General features: G+C 39.0%; 1 protein-coding gene across 2 annotated transcripts in view; it reads left to right on the plus strand.

Annotated features, from left to right (window-relative positions):
• Positions 1-22,317, plus strand: part of RERE (arginine-glutamic acid dipeptide repeats) — a 207,233-nt gene that overhangs the window by 73,478 nt on the left and 111,438 nt on the right. For both annotated transcript variants that reach the window (XM_068414260.1, XM_068414261.1), the window contains exon 3: positions 2,739-2,809. In XM_068414260.1, coding sequence (XP_068270361.1) covers positions 2,739-2,809 — 71 coding nt within the window. The remainder of the gene's footprint in view (positions 1-2,738; positions 2,810-22,317) is intronic.

A 22,317-nucleotide genomic window follows, 5' to 3' on the forward strand; every position in this document is an offset into this window, starting at 1 on the left:
AATGTAAATAATCAGGCATCTCCTTTCATTTTCTATTAGTGGTATGATTCTGTCTATAAAGTGGTTATGAGCCTTGCCCAACAAAAGATATCCTTAATTACAATTATGGGCCACTCGGTCCATGATTCTGTGTAGTGAGATGAGTAACTCGGAGTATTGGATAGTACTTGTTCAATAATTGGGGGGCTAGGAATTGTGTATCACTGCAGGGCAACTTCAGTGGACATGACACTGAGCCATTCAATTGCTGACAAGTTTAAATTAGGAAATTTATAGTCAGCCTGAATTTTTTTTTTTGTTGGGCTTTTTGAGTGGAAAGGATTGAATGTTAAGGTTAGTAGACATGAATATTAATATTGCAGGAGCAAATAGATGTCTGAAACATGCTTGTATTGTGAATGCCTGTCTAGAATAATAGATGTTGAAATAACAGACCAGAATTTCTTTCAAGTGCCTGAAGGGAGAGTGCACATGGGTTCATTGTGTTTTAGGCTGACAAACAGCCTCAGGCTTCAGACTTCTATTTAGCATGAAGAGAACATGTCACTCAATTTATATAAACCTGCTGATCAGTAAAAGAATTCAGAAGCAAGTAAACTTGTCAGCGTGAGGAGCATCTTTATTTTGTGATCTTATGGGTTTTTTTAGCTGTTTCTTTATGACAAATGGGGCATCTTTTGTAGTTGTCACAAAGTGGCAAGAGACGCTTGGACACAAAGCAGCCTGAGCACTAGTGGTGAGAACGGACTCAAGTTGTCAAAGTCTACGCAGAAGTTCTCTGCAGCCATACAGAGATAAAAGCGTCTCAGAAATACGTGTTCAGTGGAAAAACATGGTGCAATAGCACATTCCAGTGTTTTAAGGATAAGGAGGGGCTGTTCTGTATTTTTCATGGGCATAAGTCTTCTCTGCGCAGGTTTGTTGCATTAGAAAAATGATAACACAATTTTTCATTGTTGCTTGGGTCCACATCAAAGCTGTTTTTCAAAATAATGTGTTCGTATTTTGAATTTCTGGCAAATGAAAGTAATTGCTCTTTATGGTGAGTTTTGAGTGGCTAATGTGAATGCATCTATAAGTGTTTTACTTCTGGCATTTCTCCAGTTCCTGGGGTTCATGACATTGCTTTGCACCTGGATTAACTTGTTTTCTTACCTGTATGGCCGCTATTGCTTTGGAGACATCTTAACTGGGTGTCATCTTTGTTTTATATCTTGGCAGGCAGCCAGCAGTGCCTTACTTAAATGCAGTGTACTAGTGAGTCAACACGTTTGCTTTATCCATAGTAGGTGCCAGATTCTCTTTCGTGTCAGCCATTTCAGAGGGATGCTTAGCTGTTTATTCCCTGTGCTGGCTGATAGCAGCCTGAAAATGAGTCTGAGGCTTGCAAAACAGATATTTAAAAAAAAAAACAAAAAACAAAAAACAAAACAAAAAAAAACACACAAAAAAATTGGAAGTTGTGGTGTTTCCTGTATCTGAAATCTTGTAGCTTTTTATATACGTTCCCCAGTGAATCCTGGCATGTGAGTGGTGGAACATTGTGTAAATGGATGATTCACCTGGGATACCGAGCGGTTGGTTTGAGTGAGTAGAGGGCTGCCGAAATGGAATGATTAGCCAAGGAAGTCTGGGATAACAAAATGGTGCAGGAATACTTTGATGTGGTTAAATTGCTATAGCTTCTGAATAAACTGGATTGAATCATACTGTATCAACGCAAGGAGGTGAAGAGGATTCATTTGGTGAAAGGTAGCTTGGATGCTCACCTCACAAGAGAGAGTGACTTCATAGCTCCTGTGGGATTTTCAGGATTTTGGATGAAAAGTGCTGTGTAAGTGTGAGTTACAAGTCAGAGATTACTGTTCTCCTGGTGTTGGTGGTTGATTACATATATGGTATGTAATGATAAATGTACATACGTGTGCTGTTGCAACAGCTGTTACTGTCCTTGCTAGGAAATACACGATTTGAAATCGGTCATTTGGAAAAGGCAAGTTATACTTGAAATGAATGGACATGAGAGAGTAGCATCTTTGCCTTCTAGCAGGCTGCGTGTGAATCTCCTGATTTCTAAGGTCATTATCATTAATCAGGCACTTCTTTGCTGTAATTTTATTCTGAGGCTCTGCTTTTGTTGTGGGTATTGCCAAGACTGTTTTTAATACAACAGACGTTATTTTGCAGCAACCTTGTAGAGTCCAGTTGTCAAAAGCAAACAAAAATAAGTACTCAGCTTCTGTCATGTCAAATGTAATTTGAGAAAGCCCAGTCCTTCCCTGAGGTAAATCTAATTTAGTTTGCTGCATTTCATCTATGATTGGTTGCCTTGGTTTTCTTCACAATTAGAAGAGAAAATGTTAGTGCTAGGTTCTTAATAGCAAGCTAACCACAAAAGATCTGATTAGTTTCCTCTCTGTCTTTGAATCTGGTTCATAGGTTGTGAGCTGGTCATTTTTATTAACTAAATTCTGAATGGTCTTCTGTGACTTCCTTTTGTTTTTCTAGCAAAATGTCTATTCAAATCAAAGTTATTTTTTATGCAGTTAATTCCCTTATTATCATCATAAAGCATCTAGTTTCTATTTTTAGATCACACTTAGAATAAATTACGTTATGCAAATGAAATGGTGGCTCTTTCTAAGCTTAATCTGCTTTTTAATTTATCCTGTTTTTATGTTCTTTCTTGGAGGTACAGAAGTTAATTTCCATTGTTTTAAAATCTTGTTTTTTTAAAGATTGCGTATATATTGAAAGTCGCCGGCCGAATACCCCGTATTTCATCTGCAGCATTCAAGACTTCAAACTGGTAAGGAAAATTTTCACATCTCCTTCTCCTTTTCCCTGCCCCATTCTCAAGTGAGATGGCAATATTTCTTAGGCTGTATCTTCCTGTAGCTCCTCGCTCCTTCTGAGTACATCTTTAGCTTCTGGAACAGTAGCTGTTTTGCTATGAAGACAGCGATCTATCTTTGGTATAGACTTACTTAACTGGGCTGCAGAGTTCAAGTTGTGGTCTGCATCGTTATACGGTTTTGTAATCCGCAGAAATATTAACTTTGAGTTGAGTATTTTTGGGAAATTGTGGCTCAGTAAGTGAAGTTTTTCCTGGGAAGTTAAATTTGGCTGTGCCTTTACCTCTAGCTTTATATAGCCCAGCTGTGTAAATGGAGGCACGTGGGCTGGCTTGCGGTAGCCTGTGTGTCTCAGCTGATCGGTGGACTGAGAGTTGAGGATGCAAAGAGAGACCAGACCAATGTGACCGTCTGTATTGATTTGGAAAAATATGAAAACGTTTAAGAATGCTTCAGCACTTTATTCTTTAGAAATGAAAAGTCGAGGATCTGTGCAAGAACAAGTTGGAGTTGTGGTTTGCCCATTTTATCTGAAATTGTACGCTTAAAAGCTTAAGCGTGTTCCTTCCCAGGATGCTGTAGCTGCACTAAAAGCCACTTCTTGTGCAGTGCAAAGCAGGAAACTGCTGCCTGTTTGCCACCTCTGCTTCTTTTGGACTTTGCAGGGCTTTGGGTAGTGTAAGCAGGGTATTTGGAAAAGGTAGCTGTACCTGCTGATCATCGTGCTGCTGTTGGTGTATGGAAGTTCTGAATATGTAACAAACTGTCCTCCTTATCAGTGTATGGTCTGCTGGCGTGGATCACCCACTATCTGTTGCTCTCAGAATATATCTTCCTTTTTCTAAGCTTTCTTAGTCAAGTCTTCCATTTTATTCCTTACAAGTTTATTTTGTGAGACCACAGTGAAGGAGAGCATGTAGACTTTCTTCAGTATTGATGTCCATGGTAGTGCTTGGCACTTGTGAGCACATGCTCTCCTCCTCCCCCCCCCTCCCTTTTTTTTTTTGTAAAGGAGCTGTTGGATTTGTAGTTAACAGGTTCTAGCAATGGGTTAAGCCACAGTTGTACTACTCTTGCACATTAGCAGGTGCTCTTGTGTCTGACTGGAATTACAATGGGATAGTTGCCATTCTGGGCAATAAGTTCCTGCTGAGTTGCATTAATTGCTCAGGATATTAACAACAAAAGCTGAACCTTCTGTTGTCAGCATTGGTCTTGTACAACACATTTAAGCTGTTTGCAAAACTATGTGGGGAGTGCATTGCAGTATGTTTTAATACCTTTAACATTTTTTTTGAGTGGTTCCTCTTTTCTTCAACATGCAAAGGGTATGACATCAGGCTTGCTGGCAGTTTTGCATATTTTTTTCACATGGAAATAGTATCATTGTTTCATGTTTACTTTTGCCTTCTCTGAGTTCTTTAATTTCTCTGTTAGATTTTGTTTCTTACTGACATCATGCATAAAAGGAACTTGTAGAAGTGGCAAAACCAAAAAACCCCTTGATGCTGATTGTGCTAGCAAAAATGAATCTTCAGTGTGTGTGTTGCTGTTGATTTTACTGTTGGGGGAAAGGAAAGCTGTACAATGGAAAGGACACTTGATTTCTTTTCTGGTGTGAGATACCAACAGGAAAACACTGTTGTTTTGCCTTCAGCTAAATATGTCAAGTGAAGCAGGGAAGTTAAAGTCAACAGCTTTGAAATGTCGCCTACTAATTATGTACATTATTATGTTGGTTGTCGTAAACTAAAAATTTTTGGCTGAGTGTATGAGCCTTACCGTATACTTCTGTTGTGTTAGGTGCAGGTCAGGCACAGGAGTTGATGGTGGTGTTTTAGAATTACTGCGTAGCTGAGGCTTATTTTAACGGTGAATTTTTAAGAAACTAGTCAAAATAACTTTTGTTGTTCAGAATGATGTGTGATATGAAAGGTACCACAGGGAAAAACTACTGTGTGTCTTTAAGGAAGTTTTCGTTTGGGTCTGTTTTTTTTCAGTGGAAGATGCCACAGCAAGTACAAATACACTTGCTTTTACTTTGCCTTGCCACAAAATGACAATGAAAGAGAAAAACACCGTCTAAATAGATGCAGTTCCTTTCTGGTGTAGTAGTATTTTTAGAATCCAAGGAAATTCAGTGCTTGTTTAGGACCCAAGCAAAGGGTTGGGAACCAGGAGTGAGGCAACAGTGAGTATTTTTAAAGCACAGTGTCTTGGATCTCTTCTGTTATTTTCATCTGTCTGAACTTTACTTAAAAAAGCAGGTGGATGATATGCAGAAACTGGGAGTGAATGAAAAGTCACTTCTACGTTTCAGCTGCTGGCTTCATGCTGAGATCTGAGTGCTGGGTTCAAAAACCAGCTGCCTGTTGTAGGAGCCTTTTAGGTTCAAAACTTGGTAAGATTTCAGGATGGATGAGGGAAGGGATAGCAGGGAAAACGTGCTGATATTTTTCTTCCTCTCTGTTCTTAAACAGATTAGAAATGCAGTGTTGGTCCAATTTATCCACTGAATCGGATGTTTCCTTATACTGTTAAAAAATGTTCTCTTTTTTGATAGGCTGTATTTTTCAGCTTTTGATTTCTAATCTCTTTTGTCTTTGTATATTCAAGAATTTTGCAATTTCTGTATCTTTGGCCACTAACTGAGGTTTCCTAAATTGATAGTAAATTTGAGTTATGGCATTATGTTTGTTAGACTTTCCCTTTGTGTTCATTCTGTGTGTCAGACTCTGTAGAACTGGTTACCAGTATCTCTCTGATACTTTGGTAGAGAGGCACAGTGATCTTTGTACTGGTGATGGGTAGTCCTTTGACAAACCATTTCAGTTTGTTTGTAAGGCATTCTATAGGAAGTTCATAAATCTTCAGGCAGTCAGCAGAATTTAGCATAAAGGTAATTTTGTTGGCAGTTCTTCAAAGGCAAAGAAATGCTGCCAAAGCCACTGTAGCCTGATCTGAACCAGATCTAGTTGCCAAAGCTTTTGCTGTGCCAATACCTATTAAATTCCACAGAGATGCACAGATCTAATACAGTGCAATAATAGAGCTGTTGGATAAAAATAACTACAGGTTTCCAAATAGTGGCATTATGTTAACTCGCTTACTATCCTAGATGTCTTCACTAATAGACTTTTGTTTTTATTAATTCAACTTTTATTAAGATAGCAGTGATTGCAGTGTAATTCAAGTTTCTCCCTGGAAATACGCAGTGCATTTAGTATGGATGTTGTCCACTTCCAAGCAGGAGCACATCAGGGCAGCTGAACAAGCAGTTGGGTTTAAGTGGTCTTCTGTAAATCTGGATTATGCAAGGTTATGATTAGCATTAGAGCAATTTTTCTAATGTTGCTTTGTTCCTTGGGAAACATTTCTTTACCCATTTATTTTAAGCCTATATTATCCATCTTCCAATGTCAGTTACTTTAAAAATATTTTTTTAAGACACAGCAAAATATGATAGGAAAGCTGAAATATGTGGATAAAGCTTGTAAAAGGGCACAGTAATGTGGCTTTAATACTTCATTGACATAACTTGACTGTTGAACAACTATAAGAAGGAAGAAAATGGTGTTTGGTAGAGTAGTAAAACTGGGGTCCATTACCACGCACACGCATTACCTTACACACGCGCACACCCCCAATTGCATAAACTGAACTGGCTTTAGGGAGAGCTCTGTGGTGTGATGTGAGTGAGAAATGCAACAGGAATATTCTTTTAGGTCAAGTAGAAGTTAAGCAAACATTTCTATCCCTGTGCAGAGGAGCCCAGACATGGACACTTTGTATGAGCCTCTTCATCTGTCTAGTGGTGCAAACCACTTCCTCAGGAGACAGGAGTGGATTTAGTGGGTTGTGAGCAAAAAAAGCCTGCAGCGTTGGTTACAAGATTGTTTTATCCCAATAAGACTTTGCTCCTCACCTTAAATAACCAGCTGTTGGCTTAAATATGATGCAACAGTAGTAATTGCATTTCAAATATGAATATGTTAATTATGTAACGCATCTAAACCCATGCGTATCCAACTTTGATTACTTGCCTCAATTTAAATATCAAAGGTAGTAAAAGCCATGGATTATTGAAAATATGTTTATCTATATGCAAAGATCAGTAGTACAAGAAGATTACTGAATATTAGTGTTTTGGGAGAAAGAAACAAAGCACAGTGCAGAAGTTAGGTAAATTTTAACTTCCATCCCAAGGAAGAGCATACTGATTTGAAAATGTAGCTAGTCACAGAACATTACACTTAGGAGTGTGTTGAATATAAAGGTCTGATTAATTTACTGAAACAGAGACAATTCCAACTTCTAAGTTGAAAGGGAAAAAAGACACATCAAAAATGAAAAAGAAAGTGGAACTATCATCCGAGAAGTTTAGATGCTTTTTCTCTGCAATAACAAGTAGAGGTGAAGTGCGAAGTTAAGTAAACAAGAACAACAACAAAACCAAAGGGCGATAACTGACAGCCAAAAGAAACACGTAACTGCTGGTAATAACAGGCTCTCTCTGACCGTGATAAAAGGTAATTTATACAAATACAACACATCTTGCAAATCTGCCCTCTAATCCTGTCATTTAAACCTTTCTTGATATGAATTTCCAGTGTTTGATAAGTAAGTCCTTTTTAAGGTTTTCTTTTTTGACAGAGAGAGACAGAACCCAAGCAGCAAATGGATTTCAGCAGCATGCTTCTGATTTATCGTATTTTGACTTAATTTAGTGTCACATTTAAAATGCTAATGGGCTACGCTTTGAATCTAAGAAACTTTAAAACAGAAAAATGGTGAATTTGCCGTACAAAAGAAGACGTTATTAATTGTGATGCAGTTGCCCTTTTGTGCCTGTGTGTTTACTTGATTGAAGCATCTTGACTGTGGTGCTTTCTCCTTGAAGCCTGATTTGAATGGAGTATACAGCTGGATTGCCCCAGGGCCTTGTAACAATTTATAGTCTGGATGGAAAGGCAGAAGTGCATAAAAAGACAGTTGTGAAATGCCGCTAGTGCCCTGTAATAGAAAATCTGTGTGTGATGACCTTGTCTGTATGGGCCTGTGGGATCATTTTACTGTGATCCAAAGGATTATAAAGTGGAAAGTATTGCATCTCACCTGGAATAAAGAGGAAAAATTAAAAGAAATATGTTTTTCTAAGTTATGCAGTATATGCTTCCTCTCCTTTGCATTCTTTTTGCATATAGCTTTGCATTTTAGCAAACATGTTAAAATTACATCTGTTTTTCTCTGCACTTTTACAGGAGCTGGTGTTTTTGAATGCAAATGTCTGGGTGAGCTTTCTGTAGCCACAAGCATTTATGTATTTAAAAGCCTCATTCTGTTTGTAGATGAATTGATGTTCTGTTCCTGAACTGCAGCTGAATTAATTTGTGGCTAATTTTTCCTGGCCAGTTATGAGGCAGCATGACCTTTCCTTTTTGGTGTGGAAAAAATGCTGATTAATATAGATTCTTGCTTCTCCAGATTCATCTCCTTTTCTACAGCCAAGAAAAGGCTGAAAGATTTTCTTTCTCCTCAAAACCTTTGCTAGAACTGCTGTCCCATGATTGCTCAAGCCTGCTTCAGCATGGCAAAGTTTGCTATTCAGGTGCGGAGCAGCCTTGCTAATAAAGGGAGAGACGAATGAGACGTTTGAAGGAGTGCTGAATAATTTAAAATAAAAAATTTAGTCTGCAAATGAGATTGGCTTTTATGTCTAATGTGAAGCAGATTGAAGTGGTGCTGTGATTACAGTGGGGCATGTGTGGGGTGGGAGATCAGTGTGGAAATGTGGGTATAGGGAGCTTTGAACGAAGTAGCAAGGAATGATGAAGAATCAGGGGTGACAGTTTAAGGATTGCATGGCAGGAGCTGCACAGTGATTAAATTCACTGATGCTGTCATTGAGCCGTAAGGCTGAAGATAACATTCTCTCCCCGTGCTGAAAACAAGAATCAATACAAACTCCTTGACAGGGGCTAAATTATTAAATAGAGCCTTTCTTACAATGTTTCATTATCTGGGATTTACCTCGGCTGGTGATTTGTCAGTAGTGCAGGGAGATTTGCTGGGCATTTTGTATTAAAATCATTCCAGATGCATATGAATCCATTTTGATAATTCCCTTCCTTTTTACAACACTTCTGTAGATTTTTTAATTTTTTTTTTTCAGGTGACACTTTGAATTTTCACACAGATATTAAGCTGTGGTACATGGTAGGGTTTGGTCTTGCCACATATGTGTAAAAAAAAAAAATAAATCTTTATGTAGTAACAAACTGTTCTTCAAGTACTGAGTTGATTTGCTTTCGGTGTGTTAAATTAGCAAGGTATTTGAAATGTCTTTCAGATGAGAGTTCAGAACTGAAGAAAGAGGAATGAGGCTGCTCTGTGGATTTATGGGTATTGAGAGTTTCACTGAACTAGGTTGAAAAATATAGCAACATTCTTCTTGTTTTGTTATATATCTTCTGAAGGCAGGAGCAGAAACCATCCATTCTGAAGCAGCTAAACCAGCATATCTTGCATTCCTGGAGTGCACAGGGCTGTGTGAAGATGCTGTATTCAGACCTGGCTGGCGCTGGCAGAGATCTGTAATTTCATCAGTGGCATTATTTTGTCGAGTAAAGAATGTTTAGCATTTTTGTGAGCTTTTTGGTTTTGTTTTTGAGTAGCTTTGATAATGCACCAATGCAACTAAATTAATACACAGAGCTACAATGTTATGTCACAATTGCAACATTGCCCTTTGGAAAGGGAGACAATATTCATATTTGGGGGTTTAAAACGGATGGTAGCATTGTTAAGAATAAGGATTAAACAGCTGGAAGTTAAGACTATATGTATGTATTTTAGGGCTCAACTCCGGCTATTCCTCCATTCCCCTCCACGCGGCCTAGATCTTTACAGTTGAATCCAGGCCTTACAACTTAGGGGGGAACAACCAAAAACCAACCATGGAATAATCCCCAGGTTTTTTTGTTTGGTTGGGTTTTTTTTCCATGCGATTACCCTGTTTGTTTTTGCACCACTGGGCATTCAGCAGGCCAGCAATTGGAATTTTCATTGCTGGCTTCTTGCCACATGAAAAACGAAAGCCTGTCTGGAGGCTGTTGAGGATTCACCCCCGATAAAGGCTCTGTGAGCTCTTTCACTGGCTCCAGGGGCTGCTGAAGCCCTTTCTATAACCCAGAGCTGTGTGAACGGCCTGCCCTGCTGCCGTGGCGAGAGGCTCGTCTGTGTGCACGCACCACGTTGTGTGTACGCTCCAGAAGAGAGAACATGGCGGGCGGCGCCTTAATAGGAGCTGATGATGCTTGTCAGCTTCTTTTAAATCAGAAAATTGCTCCCATTCACTGTAAAGCTGTTTTATTTTGAGAGCCAACTTCTGTATAAAACAGAAAAGGGAATTCTAAGAATTGCAGGGGGACAAAAATAGGACTGAATGTGAAATCCCATGCTCATTTTGCAAAATTGCCATTGTGTTATTTTTCCTAATTTTATAAAAAGGAAAGCAGAAAGCACAATTGATACAAATTTCATTAAGAAAACCCCCCACCCCCCATCTGAGTGTGATCCAAGGACAAAAACAGATATTGAGCAAACAGGGAAAAACGAGAATATACCACTCATGGTTGTAGAGTATAATTGGGGTCGCTTTTCCCATACTGTGTTATCGAGAGGGGACATGTGTGGCTAATGATTTGTACGTGAGAACACTTTTAATAGCAATGGCTTGATTGTAGATACAGGAACCGCAGAATTTATTATCATCCCTCTGTATATTTGACTGGCCTGTATTTTTAGTTTTGTTAGGCTCTTTGTCATGGTAGCATTGTCTTCAGCATCTTTTTTTTTCTTTTTTACTTTTCTACTGTCTTGTTTCCTCCTACTTACCCAAGTAAACCTATAGCTGTTTCCTACACCTGGTGCTGAGATAATTGACTGCTAAAGAAATCAGTAACTGTCAGCTTGAAAATATGGGGGGAAAAAAATTGTTATTTCTAGCTTTTAGGAAAAAAAAAGTATTAAATGGTACATTAGCTGCTTTACATGTAGCAAGAGAAAATGGAGTTAGAATAAATTTAGCCATGTCCTCTAGTGTTGAATAGTGAGGGCATCTGTCATGTTTAATAATGCTCCTGACCTTTAGGATTATTGAAGTTGAAATTTTCTCTCTGGTCATTGGGGGGTACTTGAGCACTGTCAGATTTCCTGTGTCTGTGCTAAGTCTCCAAAGATACATTGTTATGCTTTGTAAGCTGGTGAAGGTAATTCATTAAAGAAATTTGTTTTCCCTCTTTCAAAATGGTTTTCCTCGAGGAATGTGAAATGTCACTGTGGTCACTAAATTTTAGTGCGTGTCCCATCCCTCACCATTTGCCTGCTTGCCTTTTGCTGGGAAAGGGCAACCTGGCTGATGTGCTTCATATTGCGCTTCAAGGTAGTGATAATGCTCTCGTGAAAATAAAATGCTCAGTGTAGCATGTGGAGGTGTAGGACGACAGAAACATCCCACTGCCAGCTAACCAAAATGACCTCTCTGCTAGCCGTGGCTTCGGTGGGGAGTTGTGTTTCGGTGCTGTGTTATCATAGCTGTGAAACTCATAACGGCTGTGGTGTAGGTAGGGTTAAGGGCACCTTAGATGCACAAGCATCTTGCTAAGCTTATAAATCCTATCTGGATACTTAAAAACAGAACATGGGCAGAAAAGAATGATGCATAATATGTAAAATAGACACCTTTGATTTTTTTCTAGCTACATTGGAGAAGTGCAATTGAGTTGTAGTGTGAGTTCAGTCATGGAAACCATCACTGAGACCACCTAACTAAAGTTTTGTTGTAAGTGCTCTAGAATACCAGTGCGTGGTCAAAGGTGGGAGGTGGCAAGTGTCTGCGATGTTGGCACTCTTGGCAGAGAAATCTATTCATCTGAATCTGTGTAGACATGTGAGTGTAATCAGAAATCTCTGTTCCTCCTTCCCTGCCCCATATTGAGTTGGTGGGACTCCTCCTGTTTTCCGTAGTTTCCTTAAGATTTCCGGACTTGGGGACGTTTAAGATTATTGGCACACACGTGTGTTCATCTTCAGTTATGGGCAGCTTTCCTTGCAAGTATTTCTTGCCTTCCTGTTGTGCGGCTGCTCAAGCAGGTGGCAATTGTCTTTATCCATAAAGATCAGCCGTTGTTCCTCTTTACTCTGAAGCACTTGATAATGTGAGAGACATTGAGCAACTGGTGGATGTTCTGAAATGTCAGTTTTCTTGATTCTTGCGTGTCGTTTCCATGTACTTCCCCTCATCTTGCTGTGTGACTGTTGTGTAGACCAAGTATGTTCTTGAAGGCAGGTGATTATTTGGTCTGTCTTGGCTAAATTTGAGGTTACACAGCACTGTGTCAAAAGGTGGTGATTTCATATAGATTAAAAAATGCTAGGAAATAAGTCTGTTCTAGCAGGCTGCTGGTGAGGTACAAAAATGCTGGCATGGGGAAGGGAAAATAGTATAGATGCTCTTTGAATACCTGGGATGCGTTCTGTGTTTGAGGCAACACATCTCCCCGTTTTATACAGCAGAGACTGGTTGAGCCACGTAGGAAAATGCTCCAAGTCAGCTCCACCTTGTGACTGTCTAATAGAGCTTCAGATCTTTTGCAAATCCTTTTTTCTTCTGTACAGAAGGCGGCATGAGGTGTGTGTGCTACCAAGGGGCTGTTTAGAGAGAATAAATGGGGCTCAGGGGCTGGCAGGCTGCCTGTCTGCGTGAGCCCGAGATTCACGGGTTTTGTGTAAATGAGATAACCGGTTCTTTTCCCTGCTTGGGACTTGGAGCAAGTGAAGAGTAGGGATGTGATGGATGTGCATTTTTGGCTCTGTAGTCACTGAACACTAATCCATGGAGAATTTGAACTTGTAATTTTGATTAAAGTGATTGATTTTAAATCAGCCTGAGTTCGTTTTGGGCCATTAGAGGGTATTTAAAAGGAAAATAACTCTTTAATTAAATTAGTAGTGTATAAGTATCCTGCTCTGCTTTCTAAGCAGAACTTCAGTGGTTTTTACAATCTTATTCCTTTCAGCGTCTTGTTTCTTGGCACATCTTAAGGTTAAAAGCAATGCAAAATTATTGAAATAAACTCATTTGTGCTAGGCAAATCTTAAACTTTATTTGAACTTTTTCCTTTTGGAAAATATACAAGCTGTACTATTCTGGAAAGCAGTTCTTGTGATAAAGAACCACAAGAGGAAATACCTCTTTTTCCCATTTCCTAATAGTGAAGAGAAGGTGCAGAGACACCTCCTATGACTGCCTATTTGACAGCTTACAGTTTGCTGAACCAAAATTCCATCGTGGTTTGCATTTTGTGAACAGTAAAACGAATTCTTTTCACTGTGTGGTGTGTCAGGTACTTGATTCTTTACTTAAGAGATGGTGTGTTTTAAGCATCCTGGGTTAAAAAAGTCTAATTATAGGTAGCAAAATTGGAAGGGTGGTTCTTATCTTTCCAGATACGTTCTGTTGTCAAATCAATCTTTTTACTAATTTGCTCTTTATGTATAAAGCTGGAACAGCACAATTGTAGAGATACTTGTATCTCTTCTGGTTATCAGTATGCTTTCTATGATTTTCTTAACGCTTTTAACCATTGTCTGGATAAGTGAATCTTCATGGCTCTGCTTGATTTTTTTCCTTCATTAGGTCAGCCTGATGTCATGGAGCTCTTTGGGAGTTCTTGGAGTTTTAACACAAAATATGACAGTTTTGCTGTAAAACCCCGGGTAGAGGTAATCTCTCAATCTTAGGATGCATGTAGGATCTTTGCTGGGACAAGTGTTGGAATCAGCCTGTACGACCAATGCAGCAGACTCTAGTCTAGGACATTGTAAATAAGATTTGATGAGCCATAAAGAAGGTTGTTCTATTTTTCCTTTCCCCTTACATCAGACATATCACTAGTGTTGTTGATCTTTACGGTCTTGCTTGTCCAGATTTCATAGCTCAGTATTTGTGCAAAGCTGTATGTTTTCTTTTTGAGTGAGATTTCCACGAAGTGGATTCATTACTAGTCACAGTCAGTGTGCGGATTTTGGCAGGTCAAATAATCAATTTAGTTCCTTACAACACTGAATTTTAAAGGTGCTGTTGCTGGCCATGTCTCATACTGATGACTGTGAGGAAAAAAGATTCATCCCTTCTGTTTGTGGTTTGCAGTTGGAGAATTCCAGTGGATGTCTGATTCACAGGGGCTTTTTTCAACTAGCCTAGCACCACCCGAGTGCTTGCACTTGCTCTTTAATGCTCTGTATCCTAATTTTGCTGGGAAAGCTAACTAATGCTTCACTGTGAATGAGCATCCTAGGAGGTCTGTATCCCATGTTTATGACTCAGTGTAACATGAAATGCTGGAGTAGCTGCGGTGTTTAAATATATGCAACTTCATCTACACAACAGTGCTTTCATATATGGAAAAGGTTCTTGATCAGAGTTCAGGCCACTTGACAGCTTTACCAGTTTGTTGACAAGTAACTGTGCAGTAGAAACTGGAATAAATGTGGCATGTGCATGTTTGTACATAGAAAAAGAAAGTGGGAGAGAATGGTTGAGATGAGGTTTACACATAACCTTGCAGAAGGGAAAGGAGATGGAACACTAATGCTGGGAATATTACTTTAGAGAAAGAAGTTGCAGCTGTTTACACCCTATTGGCTAGAAACACGTCTGGAATATTAGATTTATGGAAAGAATCAAGTAATTAAGATAAAAGAATATATATGATTCACTGTGGTGGAATAGAAAGACATAATTTATGCTCTGTATCTACTGCAGTTATGATTAGTGACCTAAGGCTGTTGAACTTCGTCTTTATGGATTGCAAAAATGCTGTGACAGTTTTCAAGGGAATTGCTCTCTTTGAGTTTAAAGAGATGAAAATGGTCCCGCTAACAAGGACCAGCTTCAGTATGTGCTTTCATATTCTTCATGTTTAAAAAAAAAAAAAGGAAAAACGAAAAAAGGCAATTGCGTGCTTTGATATGTCTGACCCATAGGACCTAGTGAGGCAGAAGGTGCATAATATATAATATCACACAATGCATGCAGTGTATGCCAAGAACCTGCAGAAGGGTATTCCCTTGGATGCTTTTCAGCATGTCTGCTGCTGAAAAGAGAGAGAAATATGTTTTCAAAAAAGGAAGCTGTTATTTGGTGTTAGTTTTCTGGTTCTGATGTGTTGCAGTGTTTCACGTATTTGTGTTACAGAATTGTTCATGAACCTGGGAATTCTTGCTCCCTGTGCTGTGTTCATGATCAAAGATTATTGCTAGTATGGACTGTGACTGAGTGCTTCCCTGCCTTAGCTGAGGCAAATTTGTAGGGAAATACCTGAAAATTGTGTACTGATTTCAGGTACTCTGTGCTTTTCTGAGCCCTCAGAACATTCTTTCAATATAAGCTGTTAGAGTTTTGAAGTAGTTTGGGTCTTTAAGCTAAAAACTTCACACTCCGAGGTGTGAAGGAAGCAAAATTCCATGAACTGTGGTAAAATATCATCGTAAATCTTGTATCTGGAAACTGCAGCTGTCATGATGCTCTCTGCAGCCTTTAAACAGCTGGGAGAGTATATGGAGCATGCTTGCATTTGAAATGCAGTAACTGCACAGTAAATATTTAAATTTGAGCTAATATTGCATTATATTAAAGATCTGTTTATTACTGTACTCATTGGAAAGCACTTGTAGGACAAGTGTTACAGTTTACGTTAGTTTGTGTTGGAAAATGTATTTGTCAGTGTCGCTTGTGCCAGTGCCTAAATATTTTATTTCTCTTTTCTAAGGTAATAAACACTCAGGTAGCTCCACACCTTTTTTAAAAAAAAGGTTTTTAAAAACAGTCAAATAAGGTTCTACATAAATTTCTTTAATAAGTTGTAGTAACACTTGGTTAGGGTGTGTTGGTTTGTTTTATGAAAATTTTTTCTTTTTTTATAAGGTGAACTTGCCAGTTTCTGCAATTGTAGGTAATGGCTTCACACAGAATTCTTAATCAGGTGTCCTGTTGTTTTCAGTAAGTCTGTAAAACAAAAAAATTGGCTATGATTATGCGCTTCATATAAATCCGTGTGCCCAGAACAATGGCAAAGATATAAACTTTCAGTAACAATACACGATGATTTCTGAGTCAAGAGCATTTGAATGTGGCAAGATAAGTTCCATCCAATGCCTCTAGAAATAAAGTAAATTAATTTGAATTCTACAGGAGGACTGAATGGTTTATGGAACTGCTAGCTGGTCTCAAAGCATTCTACTTCTGGATCTCTGACTGAATTAACACCTTGACTTTTTAAAATGGAAGCTATTAGTAGCTTCATTTGTTAAAGTTGTAGTGCTGTGATGATTATATTGCCCAAGACAAATGATTAGCCTTAGAATTGTGTATTAGCATGGCTGTCTGTCTGCACTTTAATCTTAATTCAAATGAGAGTGCAGATGGTGTCCCTGGTATGTGTACTATATGTTTAAAAACTGTGTATCTTTGTTTCAGAACTCCTTTTCTTGTGGTTCATCTTGGTTGTCTGTATGTTCACGCATGACTTTCAGCACTTGAGAAAAGGGTTTTTTTCTTTGTACCTCTCTCCCAACTTCTCCTTTGAGCATTTTTCTTTTATAGCAGATAAATGCATCCATTTTATTCTCCAGTGTAGTTATTTCTGATTTTAACATTTTCAATATCTAGCTATTTCCAGATGAATGGAGGCCATCTTTCCAACCCACGGGTTTAGATTAGATTGCAGCCTGTGGACCTGGCTTTGGGTATGTTTTTTTTATGTAGTACTGATTTACATATAAATACAAAGAAATAAAGTCTAGTGTTGCTAATTCTAGCTATTGATATTGTGGCAGACAGCAACAGTCTGTATCAGAAATTCTCTGTGTAGTAAGATACAGTTGTATCTTCTACACCTTGACATTTTTTTTTTAAGATTGTTTTGTTTTCTTGATTAGCTGCTCTCATTTGTTTCACGTGAATTACTGACAATATTATTTTTATTAAGGCTATGTCAGGACCCTGTTTATCAGCCAGTGTCCAAACACCCTAATATGTGAAGGACATGCGTAAAAAACGGATTTTTTTTTTTTCTGGTTTAAAATGCTAGCTTTTTCTATAATGCAGCATGTTAGGTGCAGTTTCTTAGAGGATGTAAACATTTAAGTAACGGACCATTTCATAGCAGATGTTTACATCCTCTGAGAAGCTGCGCAAGAAAACATTTACTTTCCAGGCATTTATTTTCCAAATACACTTTATTTCCTCATAGGAACAGTGTTTGCTTATGTGGTGAAACAGCCATGTCACAGGATCTGGCTGATAAGTCTTTTTTTTATCCTTTTCTTTTTATAATTTTAAAACCCAGCTTGCTGGCAAAGCGGGCCAGTTTGCAGAGGTGCTTTGATTTTTCCTGTCACAGAATTCCCCTGACTATTAGGCGGTATTTTAACAGCCATACGACTGTTCAAACTCTGTGCTGGGTTTGCAGAGCAAACTGTCTCCTGCTTGTTTTATCCTTTAGCTCTTGGTATCCCTTTGTTAAAAGGTAAACCCCTTAGTGAGATGTTAAAGAAAATGTGGCCTCTTGATATTTAAAAGGTGAGAAATCTATTTGAACTGTATGTGATGGCTTCAAATAGTCCCACCACTGTGTGCTGCTTGTTTTAATAGAAGTGATAAATACTGCGGCTGGTGTTGCTCAGCAATTAGATTTGAGCTATATACTATAAATGACATTTAATGGCGAATGTCAGGCGTAGTCTGAATGGTATCTTCATTTCAGTGTTGTGTTTCTTTGGGATACTGCTTAAAAAACCTTAATGGAATTTAATTATCGGAGCATATATTCAATGATTAGTTAAATGCATTTGTAATACCATTAGTTGTTAGGTAACTGTTTGCTTATTATGCTTGACACAGAGTGTATTTGATGTACAATGTGTATCGTGTGCAGTGCAGCAATAGAAATGCTAATCAGCCCGTGTGTTAAGGAGGGTCGCTATCAATACGGTGTCAGCAGCTCGCTGCCAAATTTCCTTCTGTGGGAAAGGCGTAATCTGTAATCAAAGGGGAGCCTGTAGAAGCAGCAAACATGAACGGAGATGCTGTGATCAAAAATAGTGCTTATTGCTTTCTCTAGTAGTGATTTTAATTACAGCCTGGTACTGAGTTCTCACCCCTGTTTGTGTCTTTCGTTATGGGGCTTTGGTGATACTTGTAGAAATTATAGCTGAGATGTGGCATCTCCGCTCTTCATCTGTGATTGCTGTACAGGAGAGCTGAGTGTGCCCTGTATATGTGCGTGTAGAAACGTGTTTTGTGTGTTGTGAAGAATCTTCAGCACGAGCACGATGCAAGGTTACGTGGGTATTGCGGGGGGATAGGGCTTGCTAATCAAAAACAGTGAGGCTGGATGGACCCAACTGACTGTCCCCAGCTACGGTGTGTGTCTGTTCTCTGCTTTCCTCCTGGGCCTGTGTGGAGGCAGCACAAAGTTTATCTGCACAGGTTCCACACTCAGCCGATCTGGATCCACTGGTGTAGACAGCTGCTTATTTTCCCCAAGAAGGGAGCAGTCAGCTGGGGAAGGCTTTTTGTGCCACAGAAGCTTTCCTGGCGGGGGAAATGGGTGGGCACACTGTCTTCTAGCCCTGACAGCTATAATTAAACAGCCTTGTTCGTGGGGAGATGTACGCTGTAATAGTGTGGTTACTTTATGCTTTTGCTCAGCATAACTGACACCAGGAACCACAGATGGGATTCAAAGAACATAAAAGGGAAACGGAGCAGAAAGATACCACAAAGGGATTAAATGAGGTAGTAAGCAATGACCCATAACCTTCATGAAAGATATTTTGATAGTTTTATTTTAAGCCAGCCAGTTTTTAAGCATAACTGCTTTTTTTACAAGATGAAATTATCTTTTGTCATTTAGAATTGCTCTGAAATTTTAAGGACATTGTTGTACTTCAGTACATTTCACTGATAGGAAAGCAGGTGACTTGCTAGATCTTGGCACAATAAGCAGCTTTGCTTCTAGTAAAGCTAAAAAGTTTATGGAATAAATACGGTAGTTTGTTTTAAATACAGAAGTCTTTTATAGTCATTACCTGAAATGAGTAACATTCTTTTTCTCCTTGAAAACTTGAATGAGGCTGTGTTCAATTCTGTTTTCTGGATTGCTCAAAAGTTGAAAGCCTGTGAATGAATATGTATTTAATATCTGATATACTGTAGGATGTAAGTGTGCTGTTTCTGATCTTCTGTTCCCGTGTCACCACCAGCTAAAAGTAGGGTACTTTGGCAGACGGCCAATGCCCTCGTAGCATAATTTTCAAGTAACCATATAGTTTCGTTTTGATAATTCTAGTTTGCACTTGTTTTTATATAATGACACATACTCTTTTGCACATGTGCAAGTATCTCATTCTGTAACTAAATTAGCTGACTTGGGCCAGTAACTTATATGGTAGATTTTTTACGTACTTCTCTTTGTTCTGTCTCAGTAGAAAATAGGAGACTTCATGTTAAATTTTAATGGCCCTATGCCTTAAGAAACACTGTCAAAGAATAAGATTTCAAGCAGTTACCTGTTCTTTAACAAAAATGGTAAAGCCTAAACCCTCCAGTATGCTATTTCAAGGTTGCTTTTTAGAATTTTTGTCAAGATTCAAAAAAGACAGGCTGAATTTTTATTTGGCTCATGGCAAGTGTCTTATTAAAGCTATTGTTCCGTATGGGCTTAGGTCCTGGAAAGGAATGACTATTTGCCTAATGGTATTTTCATTTGTTCCTTTTGTTTCCTTTTCCTTTCATATGGTGCCTAATTCACAGATTGATATCCTATGGTTGGCATTCTGCATAATCAATGTCAGCCTCTCTGTGTCAAGGGGAATTGCTGACATGCACCCCTTGGCAGTTCATGTGGAAGCGAATAATTAGAGGACATGGTTTTGAAAACAGTGAGAAAATAGAAGCAGAAGAAGGGGATGGAGGTGTCTGAAAGGGTTTGTCATCTGAATCCGATTCTAGCTGAGAGTTATGAGCTCTTTGAGGATGAAGCTGTTATCAATGTGTTGGAGAGGATTATCTTATCTCTAAAGTGCAACTTTAGGAGTGCAGAGCTCTCTTCCTTATTGATGCCAGTTCTGTGGAGTGTTATTTGGCTAACTAGGGAGGTGCCAATGTGTAACACCTCCCACCTAAAGACACAAATGGAGTTGTGAGCTCTCAATCTGCAAGCACTTCCCTGCTTTGGTGTGTGAGTAGCTGAGGTGTCTGCAAAAGACAAAGAACTAGTGCAGCGTACTGATTTTACTGGGAAGGTCTGCTGGTGAAGCTGGGTCTGTGTACTGGTTACATCTTTGAATTATAGCATAACAACTCTTGGGTGACTGGGGCTGATTTTTGGTTTAGTGATTTCAGGATGTTTTGGACATCTGGAAAGCAGAAGTTGAGGGGAAGGGAAGCTGTATGAGTGATACTAAATAAAATTAAGAGCTGGTAGATAACATTTATTCTGTATTAGTTGATTTGTGTGGAGGGGAAGACAGAGCCATGAGCAGACAGAGGGAGGAAAGAAAAATGCATTCAGATAGCTCAATTTGTTGAGCTTTGTCTTAGAAGTGCATCTAATTGAAGCACAATGAAATTCAGTGCTTACCTGTATCCTGACGAGACAGACTATGCTGTTGAATTCACTAAGGTTCAGGCAGTCTGTGAGTGCAATTTGTTGCAGTTTCTGATGGATCTTTCCCTAGTTCTCAGTTACCATAATTATTCTTTGTCTGTCATACACACTATAGAGTTCTTGTGACTGGAATAGCTGTCCCACCAGAACGTCTAGTGCTCCTAAAATGGCAGTGTAGCAAGTTTTGATAGTACAGTTCTCCTGGTGATCTGAAGACTGTATTTTTTTAAGACAGTCTAGCAACTATAATGCCAAACCACCCACACAAGGAGACAACATATGGCAGCTACTATGAATTAACATGCGGATAAGTAGCACATCACCTAGTGTTTTTAAAAAGGCTCGAGCCTTGATAGCTGGAATCGTAAGGATTTGGCTATCTGGCCATCGCCCCACAACGCACAAAACAGCCTTGCAGGCAAGGAGTCATGATTTAAGACTAATTTTGGCCATGTTTTACAATCGTTTAAAGGTGTAGGCAAACAGATTGTTGTTTTACACTTGCGTATATGTGTATCAGTATGTATGTAGGCTGAGATTTACAGGTATGTTTATGGGACTTGTATGCTGTCCCCTCTCCCTGTGTAGGAAGCAACTCTGTCTACAAATAACCTGCCTATACTACATAATGTTTACTGTTGTTTGCAAACAGTTTGCTTCAAACTTAGTAGAAACTGTAGCAGAGATGCAGAACAAATAATCCTCTCACCAAAGCAGGGTGGCTCTGAGCAAAAGGACTGTTTCTTGTATAGTCGTTAGGACAAGTGTGTCCCTGAGGTGTTATGAGTGTGTCTGAGTGTAAAAGTTTGAAGTTCAGGGGAAGGTGAGTGTGATGCCTGTTTTGCATCTCTTGAGTTATTTGTGCACAAGACTGAATTAATTTCCAGCGCTCTGAGGTGACTTCATGAATTCCAAAAGGAGTTTCGTTTGTTAAACTTGTGAATAAAAGGGACACGAGAAATTCTTGCTGTAAACAATCACAAAATGTCAAGAGCAAGATGTTGCGAAAAAAATCCGATGTTGTTTTGTCAATAAATTATGCTTTCTCCTACATAGATCACAGAAATGGTACTTCACCCTGGAAACAGCAATATTTGATACCCCAGGCAGCTTATTCCCAGCTCAGCTCACACTTCGCTGAATACACTGATCGATTATCCGCGGCTTAACCAAGCCTTCTCATTTCCTGCTGTCCATTACTGCGCTCAATCAAGCCGGCGGTGCTTTGTGGCCTGCCTTGTGCGCCAGATAAGCCATCAAGGCATGTTTCTATTAGAAAAGCTCTTGTAGGTGGAATAGTCATTAGATAACACTAACAGGTTTAAAGGTTGCAGTCTTTGTGTTGGTTTGGGTTAAGAGGACAGGAACCAAAAGGGCTGCGGCCTTGGGTTGGTGTTTGAGGGGCAGAGAGGATTAAACTGCACATGGCCATAGTTAGTGCTCTCATTTAACGTTTTTATTTCTGGCTGAATACTGATAACTCTCGCTTTTGACAATGCTTCTGTGTTTGCAAGAAGTAATTATGTGTTAATATGCATGCGTCCGAATTAAATAATCAAGCGGCAAAAATAACATTCATTTGTAGTAATAACCTCTGTATTTCCAAGCTGGGCTTTCTTGGCTTACAAACAGCTGATCAGGTTTCTCATTTAATTACAAAACAGCCTACAAAAAGATATCCTGAGAACTTGAAATGACGTGCTATGGCAGAGAGGGAAGAAAAATGA

Source organism: Nyctibius grandis, chromosome 17, assembly GCF_013368605.1.
Source record: "Nyctibius grandis isolate bNycGra1 chromosome 17, bNycGra1.pri, whole genome shotgun sequence".
Taxonomy (NCBI): Eukaryota; Metazoa; Chordata; class Aves; order Nyctibiiformes; family Nyctibiidae; genus Nyctibius; species Nyctibius grandis.